This window comes from Bolinopsis microptera, chromosome 7, assembly GCF_026151205.1.
Source record: "Bolinopsis microptera isolate Bmic1 chromosome 7, MBARI_Bmic_1.0, whole genome shotgun sequence".
Taxonomy (NCBI): domain Eukaryota; kingdom Metazoa; phylum Ctenophora; class Tentaculata; order Lobata; family Bolinopsidae; genus Bolinopsis; species Bolinopsis microptera.
In genome coordinates, this window is record NC_087078.1 from 3,236,131 (window position 1) to 3,253,343 (window position 17,213).

The following is a 17,213-nucleotide window of genomic DNA, read 5'->3' on the forward strand; positions in this document are numbered from 1 at the left end:
AATCATACATGGAGGATCTTGACATAGAATTGTCGAAAATCACAGTCAGCAAACCTAAAGTACAAGAAAACGAAGTCGTCCCTGACAAAAATGCACCTAACTCTTACAAGTCAAACAACGCAAAAGAGATAGAGGTCCTGAACTATGCAGAGAACTTTCGAAGACAATTTGTACACCTTTACAGAGATAGGAAGCCTCTGTTTCTTGCACCTCCTAACGAGTTCAGCATAGAGGTTTATTTTGTGATTACATAATATTGATAACAATGACTAAAACAACGTTTAGACTGTAGATTACAGTTTTTTTAATATTTTGGGGTTCAAATGTATTTAAATTTTTAACTATAAGATAGTAGTGAAACTGATATGTACTGAATATTGAGCAGTTCCTCAGAGAGATACAATAATATCGGATCAGAAAACAAAAACAGCTGCTGACATTGATTGTCGTTTAACACTATGAGATTGTACCGATGGTGTTCACCAAAAATGCATTTTATCTTGTTCTATTTCAGAAATTGGTTTGCACTACGTTGAGACCCACTTTACTTCCATACAAAGAGCTTTATGATTGGGATGGTGCATCTCAGTTTGTCAGTGATTATTTGAGCTACGTTCCACTTGAGTGTCCTAATGAGCTTGTGAGTATAATTGACATTTATTTCAGCTCAAAGGTATTTCTTAAAGTAATTATAAACGATACAGATTAAATAATCGCTTAAAAGCATATTATAGAATAAGATCTATAATAATTTTCATTCTTACCTTCAAATAATCGACGTATTTTAATACTTAATAATAATCGACAATATCAGTCATGAAAATATTTTCAGCCAGAAAGCTTGTTTTCACCAACTGAAGTTTTACGCCGTCAGAAAGGAAATTGTTTTGACTTTTCCAATCTTCTCTGTTCTCTGCTCCTCGGAGCGGGTTATGATGCTTATTGTGTCTGTGGGTACGCCACCAAAGAGGTTTGTCTAAATAGCTTTGTTTTTATTGACAATCGTAGATAGACGTTCGAAAGTTGTAGAATTACAATGCAAGAATCAATGACATAAAATTGATACTTTTTGGTTTTCTAAAGTTTTTGTCATCCACTGTTTCTCAATAGTCAGAGCAACTGTGGCCCAAAAAAGCTTGCAAAATAAGTATTTATTTCCTACTTACTATGTATCTAGGTAACTCTGATGGATCAAAGTCGGAGTCAGTGTCCTTTGTTGAAAAAGAAAGATACCGTTCTAAAAGAAGAAGGCAAGGCAAAAGAGAACAAGTATGATGTTAAACCTCCTCGAGATCTCAGAAGCAAATATCTTATCAAGGTCAACGATTTATCACTATCTTTTCTAATTAACAAGCAGACAAACAAAAAAGTGAAGCCAAGAAAATACAAACAATGACGTGATGTCTATTTCAAAAGGCCCTCAAGTAATACAAAATCCTTAACCTTGTTAGCAGCACAGTAACTAATACGGAATATTGCAGATGGAGGAACGCACAGTGAAGGAGCGTCAAGATGAAGAGCAGCGTGTCAAAGATGCAGAACTTGCGCGCATCGCTGAGCTGGAGAAACCTGCTCCTGATGAGTTATATGGAATGAGAGTTCATTGCTGGGTCCTTGTGTTGGCTGGTAAACGTGAGGTGTTGGACCGTTTTATATTAACTTTCTGAGTTTTATCAAAGAAACAAAATTATGGTTTTAAAATAGTCTGTATGATGCTAAAATGATTGAATCTTAAATAAGTAATTTCAGGTGCCCGAGAATTTCTTCATTGAACCGACGACTGGTAACTGTGTTGAAGCAGACGAATATCTTGGTATTGAAACTCTGTGGAACAATACCAACTACTGGGTGAACATGCAGGACTGCTCTCATGGTATTGGGGTATGATTCTCTTCTTATTCTTTTAGATTTACCGTACAGAATTATAAGAACTCATCATCAGGATCATAAAATTGTAATTTTAACATAATTCAAGGTTTATGGGTGCACTTAAACATTACATTTCAATTATACTCTTTGACTTGACAGGAGATGAGCTATGACCTGGGAGACATTGCACGCTGGGAGTTCATGTTTCCACATAACGATAAGCCACTGTTGATGCTGCCTGGAGAGGAAGAGTATGACATGCCACTTGATGAGGAGGAGGTTAGTTTACGTTGTAGTGCACTGTAAATTATATAATATATTATATAAAAGGAAAATAACCAAGTAAAACTATCGTAAAACAATGAATTTTAATCAAAATACAACATGATTTTCCCAACAACTTTTATTAAATATATAAATATAAATATTTCAGCAAGATGTAGATGTTCTGATTTTCATTCAGTACTAGACATAAGATCTTAAATTTTCTTAAATTCAGTTTGCTGCTACAATATATGCAGATGTAACTTCTTTACTAGGATAACTCTAGCGGTAACCCAATACTTCCGGTTCAATATTTCGACTCAAAAGATCTCTCCTCATTCCGCTGAAATTCAGCGTTGAACTTGCTTACAATGATTGTCATAGGTAGAGCCAGCATGATGACACCCAGACAAAGAACCAGAGATCCAGCCAACTTTCCCACTATTGTGACCGGATACATGTCACCATACCCTACCGTTGTGATTGAAACCAGCACCCACCAACATGACATAAGAATGGAGGAGAAACCGGAACTGGGACCTGAACCATCAGGAGGTTGATGAATTTTTGAAGGGTCGTTCTCAAGGTAGAACATAATGGAGCCAAACGTGATGACGAAGAGGAACATGCATATAAGCAGTATAAGGAGTTCTTGCCGAGCTTTGCCTATCGTTTTCAGGACTAGCACAAGACTCTCTGAGTGGCGCAGAAACTTGAAAACTCTCACTACACGTATTAGTTTCAAGGCACGGAAAACACCGTAATTGCCAATATCTGAGTTTGAAGTGCACGCCAATTGAACCATTTCTATGTAAAACGGCAGCACAGATAATATGTCCATTAAGTTCATGATGTTTTTCCAATAGTCGATCAACTTTGGCCAGGTTGCCATTCTGAGGATAATATCTACGGTGAACCAGAGCATTGTCATTGCATTCAGTGCAAAGAGCCATACGTTGATTGCCGCGTCACTCATCTTTGATAGATCAAATTTGTCTTTAAGAGTATCCTCTGACTCCAATAAAAACAATAGTGTCCCTAAAAGGATCATTGCAATATCCGTCATTTGGTAAAGTGAGGCAAAGCAGCTCTTCGGAGGATTGACCAGAAAGTTGTGAATCATCATTCTTCTCTCTCTAAAGCATAAGGGGGAGCTATCTTTCGTGGTGCTGTCCTCAATCTCAATTACTTTGTCGCCGGACTCCTGGAGACCATAGAAAACCTTTTCTGTTCGATAAATGTTAAAGTCTATGAATGGCGGAGGGCATTCTATCCCAGTTTGATAGAACTGAAGGATTGACTCGAAGCACGGCCTGTGTCTGTCAAGGTAGAGCGCATCTAGTTTCTGGGAATACAGCGCTTGTCGTTCTTTCAGATCTCCGAGTAACGAGTTTGGGAACCGACTTAAAGTCTCTTCTGTGATTACATACTGCAACCCTGAACAGTTTATGTATACGAGGTTTAAATCGTCCACTGCATCTTCTACTTCTACTGTAACTGTAAGCGGATCCTTTTGTAGAAGTTCGTCTTGCTTTGTCTTTTCACTCAAAGTTTTCTTGGGATTATCAACTTCAATCGATTCGTAGCTGTTTGTACTGGCTGGAGCCATCTTAGCGAGATTTATACTGCCTGGAGACATCTTAGCGAGATTCATTCTGGCTAGAGACATCTTATGCCTATGGAAATTTATACTGGCTGGAGACATATTAGCGAGAGGTATATTACTTACAGTCATAGATCGCCGTAAGTTTTTGTTGATGCCGTTTCTTTTTGAGCCGGGGATTGTTGCTTCTAATCTGGGGCTTGAATTTGGACTCTGTTTATAAGTAGGAGGTCGTCTTCCATTTAGCATGGGGCTATATACCGCTGAGTGTATATGCATTGTTGATACGCCGGAAAGAAAGCCAGCTTGTTTATAGAGTACAAAAGTTCAAAACGAGGATCATTTGGACGAATAGAAAATGAGAACTGAGCTAACGAATTTACTTAAGTATAAATTTCTTGTTAAAAGCATATAATACATATTAATTAATCAGGCAATGACGTATAAAAGTGACACTTATGAATTAACTAGAATCGATAATTCATTAAATCAATGATTTCCGCTCACTGAAGGATATATTTAGTCAATTCTTGGGAATAAAGTATTGGTTGAATATACTGAAGCCAGTCAGGACAATCGCTATAATTGGAAAGTTTAAAATCTAATTTTTTCTATAGAAATATGCGTTTAATAAAATGAGGGCATAATAAAGGTACTGTATTCAATTATTATTCCCGGAAAATTGAGATAAGTCATACATAATTCCTCATAAATTCAACTCGATTATATTCGACTTGAATTTCCGGCTTCCACATCTCAAGGAGAGACTATTTTATTGATGGAGTTGCAATAATCGGACGATTCGCTTAAAACGGTGCATCTTCTAAAAACACACTCAAAAAGTCAAAACGATCGGCTGAAATCGGGAGGATTGTAAAGGTTTAAATATTGTATCTGAACGCAGGGAATTGTTTTTAGGACGAGGTTGAAGAAGATTCAGATATGCCTGGTTCTTGGGTCAACGAGATCACCATTCCTTTGGAAGGTTTGTACTTGAATTATGTCCTAACAATATGAGCCTTACATCGTATACGTGCTACATTTCATTAATTATTTCACTAATTATTATACGTTTTATTAATTATTACACTAATTATTATACGTTTCATTAATTATTCGGCTTGAGAGTCATCATCAAAAACGCTTTCTTTCTTAATCAGATGAAACTTTACGTGTAAACCAATATTTCAGATCTGCAACGAAGATGTCCCCAAGGAAAGAGGACAATACTGTACAAGCAAGCCAAGTATGAAATATTTGCTGAGTACTTGATGCAGGATGGTATGGTTTCAAGGCTCACTGAATACGCGGATAGTGCACGTGCGTTATCTTTAGATCTTATTGTTAAATATGTTCATTAATTTTAAGTTTAAACACTGTTTTTAACTAATTTACATCTTATTCAACACAAGTATATGTACAATTTACTAAATTTACAATAAAAGCGATGGAATATAAATGACTCATTCGTCAAATTTGACGAATGAATACAATTTTTTAGTTCAGTCTGCCTCCTTAGCAAAATTTTCTATCATAAAATCTTCTACTCTAATTTCGGCGTCATTTTCATTTCTCTGATCAGGACTTCTTCTTCCGTTTGACAAATCATTGCTGATAAATGTAAAGCGTATTTTCAAAGCGTTCATGAAAGTAAGGCCTTTCGTCTGCTTTGCATCCGCAACAGAAACATATACAAACTCAACCAAAAACAAAGTCAAAGAAATGGCGACTCCTAAACACAATAAATAAAACACTCCGGCTACAGTATCCAGATCCCACGTGACCTTCTCTCCCATTCCTGATGCGGAACACACGGTGGCTCCGGCTGCCCACTTTTCCCACAGAGTATCAATAAAACCTTCCTCTCTGAACTTGAGAAGGTATGTGTCTATAAGAGATTCATACGGAGAGTTTTTTGGTAGACCAAAAGCGTATTCAAAGGATTGAAACTCTTCTCCGACAGAAAATATATCACAGTCCCCTCTGAGATTGTATGCTAGGACGGGCGACTCGTCTATGAAGACAAAGTACCCATCACGTACTGTTTCCACCGCATCGTTCAGTCCCTGTAACTTGATTCCTTCATTAACAAGTCTTGAGTAACTTGAGTCCATGTGCGTCTTCAGAAGAGTCTCAGGATGTCTGCTCCCAATGACCCCCCATTTGTACGTATCCTGTGCCAGTAGATCAAGGACTGTGCTCAAGGATATCCCGAGGTTACTGAGAGTAAGGGAGGCGGTGAGGTTGGCGGTGTACATGGAGGTTACAATTAACATGAACGTCCACCAAGTCATGAGGAGGAATCGTCCGGATATACAATGGGGGAGTGCTCCAATTGTTTGTCCCACCAGACCAGTGCTCATTAACCACAACGAGCTGTAGAAAGAAACATCCTCCTCCTCCTTTACCTTCTCCACGAGGCAATTATATTTCTTTGTGCTGTGCAGTGAGCACTGTTTCTTTTTCATTTCATCTCTCCGTGTTACACATTCAGTACAAGAACACCTTCTCACTGCGTTAAGTTTAGCTCCGTACTTACCATAGGGGGAGAACTTGCCTAGAAAGCAGATGAGAGCAACCAGGATGAAATATGTGAGCAGAACCATCGACCAGACAAGAGGGTCGAATGGAGACAAGAAGAAGAATCTGTTACCTGTCCCTGATTCACCCTTCACCACCGCTTTTATACCTGCGTCCATAAAAGGGAAGCTGTAATCAATGACATTTTTTCTGGCTGAGTTGGTTGACAGATCGATCATGGCTATCATGTCAGTTTTATCTGCTAGCAAATCTCCGATCATCCCATTCCATTCCTTGGTAGTCTCGTTTATTGCTCCAAACTTTAAATCAGCCGGAGGAATATACTCGTATGTGAAAGACAACTCTTCAGCAAGCCGGACCACCATGTCGTTTACCATTCCCGACCAGCAGGCATTTCCCTTGCATTCCTCCGTGGAATAAAACATGAAAGGTTTCTCCTCTACTGACCCTAATCTCAAGTGTTTACCTGCCAAATTCTTCGCTACACCAGTTGGACGTCAGTGGTTCCAGCGAAAAACTGTATTTCTTTCGTCATCTGGAGGCCTGATGAGTTGGTCCAAGTACCAACCGTTGTGAACTTATCATCAACAAAGTTCAGTATATCGTAAGACGGCTCATTTCTTTCTCCGTGATTCGTGAAACTGATTTCTCCCGAAATTCCCGTATACCTGGTTTGTAGTATTGAGTCCAGTACAGTTTTACCTTGGTTCCAACTTTCTGATCCAGAAGAGCATTCCGCATCCTGTGTAATTTCCTCTGAAACTCCTCCCAGTGCTGCGTCAACAAATCCTACTGCATCGTATGTCAGGACTGTGTAACTGGTCAAATCTTCAGCGCTACCACCGTTCAAAATGTACGAGTCTTTAAATTGCTTGTACTTGCTACCTTTTATTTGTGCTGGCTTGATCCCTATTAATCCCTCGTAGAAACTCAGACAGCTGCCATTATCTTCCGCTAAATATTGAGGTTGTGAGGCTATGGCATCCGTCACTATCCACACATATTCTGGTCCCATCAGACCTAACTCGTGGGCCTTTTCCAGGACTTGTTTCCCAAACTCAGCTGCAACATTGAGCACGATAACCTTGACGAGGGAGTGCCGGATATGGGACAGTGGACCTGATATGTCCGTTGTAGTATTATCTGAGAAAAATATCAAATCTTTTATCCTTACACTTGAGTCTGTTATCAATAAATTTTCTAGTTTTACCATCCCGTTTAGTCCATACGAATCTGCCGTTGCCAGAATTGAAACTTCGTGCCAGTTGTTATATTTGATCAAACTGTAGATAGCTTCGCTCTGATAAAAATCCGATGCCAACATTCGAATAATGTATTCCCGATTTTTATTCCAAAGAAACGGATCAGTAGCTGAGACTGCTATATGTGGGATTTCCAATGGTGAAAATATGTCGGACTGAATGGCGGTGTCTGAAGAATCTCCCTTGGTGATAACCATAGAAACTCCGTCCGTCACCAGCTGACAACATGCCTCTATCATGCTCTGTAAGTTGGTGTCATCATACTCCACTGTTACCAGAGTATAGGACACGTTCTGCGCGGCGTAGCTGGACAAGCTCTTCAGGGCATTGTTGTACCTGTCTTGTTTTGAGAATAGCAATCCCACTTTCGTTTCTGAGGAGGAGGATGCGAGGGCGCAGATAAAGAGCAGTAGTTTATACATCCTGAAGTGTTGTGTAGATTAATTATGGTTCGACTTAGAGTGATATTATAGTGATGTTATATATATTAGAGTGATGTTATATATATTAGAGTGATGTATATCAGTTTCTTGTTGGTGTTTCATTCTGCTTATTTGGTTCACAGGTTTTTCTTAGACTCCGTCAGTGGCGTAACGTTGCCTGTTGGCGCCCCCCTGCCGAAAAGGCGCCCCCCTGTTGGCGCCCCTCCCCTTTTGGTGCCCCTCCCTAAAATTGAACAAATTAGGTGATTTTAGAGGATACGCAGATAAAATCTCTAAAAAAGTGTGTATCTAGAGCAAAACGCGCAGTTTTGCTAGTACTTTAGTTAAGTTTTCGAAATTGTCCCACATTCAAACGACGATTTGGCGCCCCCCTAAGACGGCGCCCCCCTGCACAGCAGGGTCAGCAGGGCCCTTCGTTACGCCATTGGACTCCGTGTTAGGACATTAGCTTTCTGTACCACTTTTTCGTTATCTTAGAATTTATTTCCCTTTTATTTTATTCCCACTCTCGATTCCTCGCTAGCAGTCCGGTTAATTTTAATCATTAGGTCTTATTAAAGAACCTCTCACCCTCTAAGAAAACTCCGTTTGGAGATATTCCTTGTTACGTTCTATGTTATTAGAATTTTACTAAATTTTCTAACACGTGCATAATGCATTATAAAGGAGTAAAATGCCTCCGCAGGCATTCTAGAACGGTATTTATTTTAACACTTCATGCACGGGTGCCATTCTGCTTATTTGGTTCACAGGTTTTTCTTAGACTCCGTGTTAGGACATTAGCTTTCTGTACCACTTTTTCGTTATCTTAGAATTTATTTCGCTTTTATTTTATTCCCACTCTCGATTCCTCGCTAGCAGTCCGGTTAATTTTAATCATTAGGTCTTACTCTTATTAAAGAACCTCTCACCCTCTAAGAAAACTCCGTTTGGAAGATATTCCTTGTTACGTTCTATGTTATTAAATTTCCTTGTGTTTGAATACTGTCACTTTTTAACTGCTTTTAGTATCTGTTATTTTAGGCCGATTTCTGCAATTTTACACTGGGTCATCATTCATTATTTCTGGGATGGAGACGACTTATATCTCCATTTAACCTGAAGCGTTTGCTTGTCTGACTTACTTCATTAGACTTTATTTCAACATACCGTGTCGTATCATGCTTTATCGTGTCTCCTTCATCAGACACTGGCTTTCTTTCAACATACCGTGTCGTATCATGCTTTATCGTCTCTCCTTCTTCAGAGACAGGCTTTATTTCAACATACCGTGTCGTATCATGCTTTATCGTCTCTCCTTCTTCAGAGACAGGCTTTCTTTCAACATACCGTGTCGTATCATGCTTTATCGTCTCTCCTTATTCAGAGACAGGCTTTCTTTCAACATACCGTGTCGTATCATGCTTTATCGTGTCTCCTTCATCAGACACAGGCTTTCTTTCAACATACCGTGTCGTATCATGCTTTATCGTGTCTCCTTCATCAGACACTGGCTTTCTTTCAACATACCGTGTCGTATCATGCTTTATCGTCTCTCCTTCTTCAGAGACAGGCTTTATTTAAACATACCGTGTCGTATCATGCTTTATCGCCTCTCCTTCTTCAGACACAGGCTTTCTTTCAACATACCGTGTCGTATCATGCTTTATCGTCTCTCCTTATTCAGAGACAGGCTTTCTTTCAACATACCGTGTCGTATCATGCTTTATCGTGTCTCCTTCATCAGACACAGGCTTTCTTTCAACAAACCGTGTCGTATCATGCTTTATCGTCTCTCCTTCTTCAGAAACAGGCTTTATTTCAACATACCGTGTCGTATCATGCTTTATCGTGTCTCCTTCATCAGACACAGGCTTTCTTTCAACATACCGTGTCGTATCATGCTTTATTGTGTCTCCTTCATCAGACACAGGCTTTCTTTCAACATACCGTGTCGTATCATGCTTTATCGTCTCTCCTTCTTCAGAGACTGGCTTTATTTCAACATACCGTGTCGTATCATGCTTTATCGTGTCTCCTTCATCAGACACAGGCTTTCTTTCAACATACCGTGTCGTATCATGCTTTATCATCTCTCCTTCTTCAGAGACATTCACTATTTCAGTCAAGGTATTTATCCTTATATTTATTATTGGTTTTTGAATTTTTATTTTATTTATCAGTTTAATTTGTAGAAAGTGGTTTCAATATTATCAATTATCCTTCTTCCAACTACTTCAAAAATAGGTACCATGGACACTGGATCTCAGCAACATACAGAAGATACTACCTGTCATCATTATAGAGTCTAATGAACTCTACCCACAGGTTAGTCAGGCAGTGGATCACACTCTGATGACATCTCCTTTTGGAGATTTTCGGACTCTCGTCTCTCAGACTACCTATACTAGTTGAGTGTGTTCCATAACCTAGCACCCTGCCTAAACGTTCGGTACTCCTGGACCTATGTGGCAAGCCTGCTCCCTGAACAAACAAATTCTTGTTGGTGTTTTGTCTGTGTTTGTTTGTCCGTAGTAGGAATTTACTGTAACTTTGGAGACTGGGCGCAGTAATGTCCCAGAGGGTTTGTAACATCATGGATGCTGACTAAGCTTACCTGATCCTCTCCAACTTGTATTAGTACACTACTTCATTCACACCAGTCATTTCACTACATTAAACTGATTGAGGTTATGCCCTTTGTACATGCTGAAGCGATATGCTATGATGAGTGGAATATGAGTTAGGATCAGTTTGGTCCGTTTCATGGCAAAAACATTTATTGATATTAGAGTGATCTTATATATATTAGAGTGATGTTATATATATTAGAGTGATGTTGTATATATTAGAGTGATGTTATATATATTAGAGTGATGTTATGTATATTAGAGTGATGTTATATATATTAGAGTGATGTTATATATATTAGAGTGATGTTGTATATATTAGAGTGATGTTATATATATTAGAGTGATGTTATATATATTAGAGTGATGTTATATATACCTTAATTCCCAAAAATTTGGGCGACAAAAAATTTGAGCGGGCCTCTCGCCCAAATTTTTTGCAGACCAAATTAATTGCATAAATCTTTTCCGTCCGCTAAATTTTTTGCTAACCAAACTTTTGGCATTTGGCCTGTGGCCCTGAAATCTATAGAAAGATGGCTTTTTCTTCATATCCAAGTGAAATAATATTTGAAATTTTAGTTTTCTAATTCTGCTTAAAATTGAAAGCAAAATGACTTGAACAATAAGGAATAATAATGAACTAAGGCAAATATCTAACTGAAATTTTAGTGGAAAATCGTTAATTTTTCGAAGAATTTGTGCCCAAATTTTCGGTCGCCCAAATGAGTTCAAATTTTCTGCCCAAATTTTTCGGGCTCAAATAAATTGTGCTCAATATAATGGCGCACAAATTTTTGGGAACTAAGGTATTAGAGTGATGTTATATATATTAGCGTGATGTTATATATATTAGAGTGATGTTATATATATTAGAGTGATGTTATATATATTAGAGTGATGTTATATATATTAGAGTGATGTTATATATATTAGAGTGATGTTATATATATTAGAGTGATGTTATATATATTAGAGTGATGTTATATATATATTAGAGTGATGTTATATATATTAGAGTGATGTTATATGTATTAGAGTGATGTTATATATATTAGAGTGATGTTATATATTAGAGTGATGTTATATGTATTAGAGTGATGTTATATATATTAGAGTGATGTTATATATATTAGAGTGATGTTATATATATTAGAGTGATGTTATATATATTAGAGTGATGTTATATATATTAGAGTGATGTTATATATATTAGAGTGATGTTATATATATTAGAGTGATGTTATATATATTAGAGTGATGTTATATATATTAGAGTGATGTTATATATATTAGAGTGATGTTATATATATTAGAGTGATGTTATATATATTAGAGTGATATTATATATATTAGAGTGATGTTATATATATATATATTAGAGTGATGTTATATATATTAGAGTGATGTTATATATATTAGAGTGATGTTATATATATTAGAGTGATGTTATATATATTAGAGTGATGTTATATATATTAGAGTGATGTTATATATATTAGAGTGATGTTATATATATTAGAGTGATATTATATGCTTCAATGGAAATATTACACTGCCTACAATCAGAACATCAACGAAAGCTGGCAGCATTACGAAATGGTGTATATAATTATAAACTATATTTCCTGCCCAAACAGGAATAAGCTTTAATCCCTTTAATCACTGGTAAAGTGGTTGACATTAGCAGTGCATGTGTAGATCAGTTTAGCTTTGAAACTCTTCATAACCTCTAGTGGTTCAAGAGTGATTAGAGACGGGTATAACGTATAGGAGACGTGAGTAAAACCACTAACGTCTCCCAGCTGTTGACATCTAGATCTGGATATCTATCAGTATCCGGATCTATTTACCCATTATTCGGTATTTTACGGTATCCATTATATTTATATTACCTGATAACCGACATTGTTTTGCAATAGCCTGCAATTATAAAATCTACAAGGACTAATTCTGGCACCGACTATGATTACTGTGGAAGTTCTGCTGAAGTTTTGTGGCTTATTGTGGAAGTTTAGGAGCTGCCAGACGAGAAGGCTCGCTGAGATTTAACTACAATTAACAAGCAGACCAATCAGGGGATTGTTGGCCCGACACGTATTAACCAATCAACAAGAATTCCAAGAATTACAAATCAACAAGAATTCCAAACGGTTATCATATCCAGTGCATAATATCTCAAGATTGCAGTTTTATCTAAAGAACTAAAGCTTAACAAATATAAAGGCGAATTTTTTGGCACCAAAAACGGTTTTGGTGTATGTCCCCTTAATAGTATACAGAATATCATGTCTGAACATTCAAGCTACTGCAAACAAATACTCCATTTTGCTAGGGTATGTGGAGTAAAATGAGCAGAGATAATGAAGATGAGTGTGGCAAGTCCTTCTCTTCTTCTTAGAGGGTGTCTTACCAACACTAATCCTGATACTAATGCTCTAAATACTATGTTCTTGGCTTTAACATGACATCTAGACTTGTTATACTGGATCTTATTGTATGGTCTATACTTTATGTAAGTACATATCATTGTCTATATTACAATGGTCTATAAAGAGATCCTAAGGGCGTGGTCTTTATCAACAGACTGCTACATCCCCCCCCTACAGACTGCTACATCCCCCCCCCCCCCCCCCTACAGACTGCTACATCCCCCCCCCCCCCTTATAGACTGCTACATCCCCCCTACAAAACTATGATATAATAGGTAGAAAGAGTGGCCAAATCAAAGAAATTTGAAAACATATATCATTACCGGTTGCAGTGAGCATGCAGCTATTTTTATGGAACAGAAAACAGTGAAAAGTTAATGACTGATCGTTAACAAAGTTCTTTTTTATAAAGTTATAACACAGACAATATGTTAACCAACCGTGTGAATAGTTGAAATATAGTGGTGATTTGTAAAATGATATCTTAATCATGAGCCGTAAAACACGCATACTGTTCACAGAAAACCACTAACATGACAATTATTTAACTTATAATACTTTCAGCACTTGTAAGAGGGCACAAATGTCACTACCCAACACGTGGGCTTACTTCTTTTTCACTGGGCGCCGTATTTTAACAATTCTTTCTGATATGGTTTGCTTGAGATGTATAACACGGGAATTTTGAAAATTGGCATCAAAATCACCACCAATTAATCGCTAAGCAACGACTAGCTCAACAAGCTTAGCCGAAGGGAGCAACTTTAAGCTTGGAATACTCCAAATACCAGTTAGTGAGCATAAGCTCCTTACCACTTACTTCCGGGTACCCTCTGCTTAGCAACGTATAGCAAATGTCTTGCCGAATGCCGGTGTCGGCAGTTTGCATTCGATTATAAACCTTAGAAGTACCTTAATTAAGTAGGTAACCAGTCTAAAGTGTTAATTAAGTAGGTAACCAGTCTAAAGTGTTAATTAAGTAGGTAACCAGTCTAAAGTGTTAATTAAGTAGGTAACCAGTCTAAAGTGTTAATTAAGTAGGTAACCAGTCTAAAGTGAACAATGAATTAGCTTCAATAAAAACTGTTTAATAAAGAGACTCTTATAATATCATAAAACTTTTGGAGACCCAAGAAAACAATAAATACAAGAAAAGAACAAACTTTCATTTAAATCAATTATAGCAACAATTTTATAGGACATTTAAATTATTCCATTATTCAGGAATGTACGAGTAGAAGGGTACAAAAAATATGCGAGATATGAAAGGCAGCTACGTGTCTACATAATAACTTACGCACAATGAAATATGCATGATCAGTTTTTAGACAAATGACTGCAGATTGAATTGTATTATTTTTATTTACCTAAAGATAAGATCCAGACAGTAAATTGGACCGATTATTGAAATTTGGAGCCATCACGTACTACAGTAAGTAGACAGTTATTAGAAACTGTCATTGTTAGTCGTCAGTACCAACATAGCGTGTCATCTTTTTACAGTTCAGTCATTTCGATTTGGGACCATTGCTTAAATTCAAAAGCTAGGATGTTGTAAATTGACGGTCACACTAATGATAGGATCTTGGTCCTACAAATATGCAAAATAGATTTATGTTAATTAGTTTATCTAATTGTTTGTTTGTTTGAATCCGGACGGTGCCGGCACTTCTAATGACTGATTTAAAAAATATAATTACATAATAATATGACATCAAATTCCTGTCAAACTTAGTAGAATAGACGAATGTAATAAAAGGAGGATTCTTATTAAATAAACTGCTCACAGATTTATGAGTCTGGTACCTATCTGTGCGAATTTATTCACAACTTTAACAGCTGTCATGAAGGTTAAAAATTTACGGATTTAAGGTATTTGGACCTGTGTTAAATTATCACACAGAAAAAAGAGTTTTAACAATTTGTTGTTTCAGTGACACAGCCTGTGAAGTCTATGGAGTGGTTCAAACACCGTGTAGATAAACTAGAGACGAGAGAAACTGATCTCGTCACAAACAAGGTAAAGTTGAGCATAATGAACATAATAATGATAAAAATGAGCTTATAGAACTTCTTAAACGTTGTTCAGGAGCCCAGTTCAGTTTTATCAGATAAAGTTGGTATTCGGCTAGCCTCCATTCTTCGGAGGCGGTGCCACTTTGGTTAACACGTGTCAACGATTATAATAATCGACTAATAAAAACAGCCACTAAGATACTCTTGCTGTGGTCACGTGTCAAAACAAACAGAGCTTATAAGTCACTAAATCATCTTATAACCGAGGGAGGGCTGTTCAGCAACAATACAAAATATTGGGGTTCTTAAGAAGCACTTAATAATAAGATTTACAATCTTTATTCTTCCTATCATTTTACATCTTATGCCACTGAAAATGCGAGCTTAACTGAAGAGTTGGGGTGAATTCATTCGCCATAAACTTCTACATCGTAACCATTGGCTATTGACTACGTACATGTTACAAACTAGGAGACGAGTAAATGGGAATAAGTGGGGCGGCTTCTACTGTAGCTATATAATCACGGAACTTCTAATGTAATGCAAATATTTAAGCAGTGTGCACTTTGCATCTTATTATAAACCGTTTAAATGTTGAAGTAGCTAAATTACATGGTTACAGTAGAACCCAACTCACTAAGTGGTCGATCACACTTTGAGGGAGGGAGGGGGTTTCTAAATGATTACGTTTACGTACGCTAGCATAATCAGACGCTAGTATAATCAGAACATAATAGCTAGTATAATCAGAACATAATTCGGGGTAATTACATTGGCTAATAATGATTTAAAGTAATGTGTTAACGACCCCTTACTTTCATTTGCTTGTCTTCTAATTCACAATTCATATTAAAGCGGAGACGACCATCTAATAATAAAGACGATAATCATTAACCAGGCCTAATTAATTTCTAAAAGTGTACAGACATACATTAATATTTTACTTTCGCCTCGATCTTGAAACAAATATCAGTACAACAATAATTTGATCTTCCTTGCCATCTCCATTTTTCCTTTAATTTCACCTCATCTTTTGCCTCATACCAGGTAACAGAGACGTATGGTGCTGGACGACAGCGTGCTCTGAGACAACACATTTATTATTCCAACCAGACTGGATCTGAGGCTACTCGTATTATGGAGTTTGATGGCAGGTAACCACTTACTAGGCAATTACGGGGATCTGTTTTTAAAACCTTTTGTTGAGCGTCCGTTTCGATCCGTTTAGTAGTAAAAGATATTATATATGATATTTAAATTTTGGAAAGCTTTGAACTTTCCAAAAAGTTAATAAACCCCTTCTTACAAAATAGTGGTTTTCGAATGAACTCCTTGCTTTTTATGTTTATCTATATATATTGAGCAATGTTAACATATGATGTCACTGAAAGTGTAACCATTTGAACTTATTTCAGTGCTCGTACAGACGGCTTGAAGGCAAGGGAAGAAACGCCGGCTAAGTTAACCGAGCATTACTGCGATAGGGACGACTGTCTTACTAAACGACTGGTCAATTACACGAAACGAGTTAAGAAGTTCGGACCCGCTGAGGGAAATGAGAAACCAGTAAATGTAAGTGCTTGTGAGTATTTATGTGTTACCGCCAATAAAATTTGTTTGCGCGATTCTTCGGTCACAACAATAAAATTACTTCTCGTCGAGCGCGATGACAATATTATTGATAGAACTGCGCAAGAAACCAATTTGTAACCTAGCAACCGTCGTTATGCGCACAAAATACCAGGTGGTCCTGAACTCCTAAAATATATCCTTTTTTGATCTAATTGCTAATTGCATACAGTCAACGTGCACACGAACAAAGGTAAGCGACTAGTATAAAGATACACATATATATAGATAGACAGCCGTCGAAAAAATAGCAAAGGGAGCACTGGGGTTTTCGTTATGACTCTATGATTAAGTTTTTGTCACAGTTTTGCCAAGTTTATGTCACAGTCTACCGATTTCAGCAAGTCACGGAGTTCTACAGCAGGGATCCCTCTATTCCAGCTGACGATGATATCGCTGAACTTACTTTCTTGTTGAACGAAGAAAAGATATTCATTAAACACCATCTACAAGTAAGGAGACTCTTCAGTTTAAGTTGCATCAGCTCCAAAATCTAAGCTGCAAGTTGCTCACCTTTCTAAGCTAATTTTCGGACAATTTAGACT

The 17,213-nt window shown here is 37.3% G+C and overlaps 2 protein-coding genes across 2 annotated transcripts in view; one reads left to right on the forward strand and one right to left on the reverse strand.

Annotated features, from left to right (window-relative positions):
• LOC134817703 (dynein regulatory complex subunit 7-like) overlaps nt 1-17,213 on the forward strand; it is a 20,789-nt gene continuing 3,576 nt past the window's right edge. The window contains exons 1-13 of the mRNA XM_063826941.1: nt 1-233; nt 515-640; nt 833-970; nt 1,178-1,318; nt 1,482-1,637; nt 1,750-1,881; nt 2,029-2,148; nt 4,655-4,721; nt 4,928-5,056; nt 14,958-15,043; nt 16,087-16,193; nt 16,455-16,611; nt 17,010-17,120. Coding sequence (XP_063683011.1) covers nt 9-233; nt 515-640; nt 833-970; nt 1,178-1,318; nt 1,482-1,637; nt 1,750-1,881; nt 2,029-2,148; nt 4,655-4,721; nt 4,928-5,056; nt 14,958-15,043; nt 16,087-16,193; nt 16,455-16,611; nt 17,010-17,120 — 1,695 coding nt within the window. The 5' untranslated portion in view covers nt 1-8. The remainder of the gene's footprint in view (nt 234-514; nt 641-832; nt 971-1,177; nt 1,319-1,481; nt 1,638-1,749; nt 1,882-2,028; nt 2,149-4,654; nt 4,722-4,927; nt 5,057-14,957; nt 15,044-16,086; nt 16,194-16,454; nt 16,612-17,009; nt 17,121-17,213) is intronic.
• On the reverse strand, nt 5,239-7,961 carry LOC134817989 (glutamate receptor ionotropic, kainate 2-like). Its single transcript, XM_063827393.1, is given in 2 exon segments — nt 5,239-6,773; nt 6,776-7,961. Coding segments are annotated over 2 exon segments (2,721 nt in total).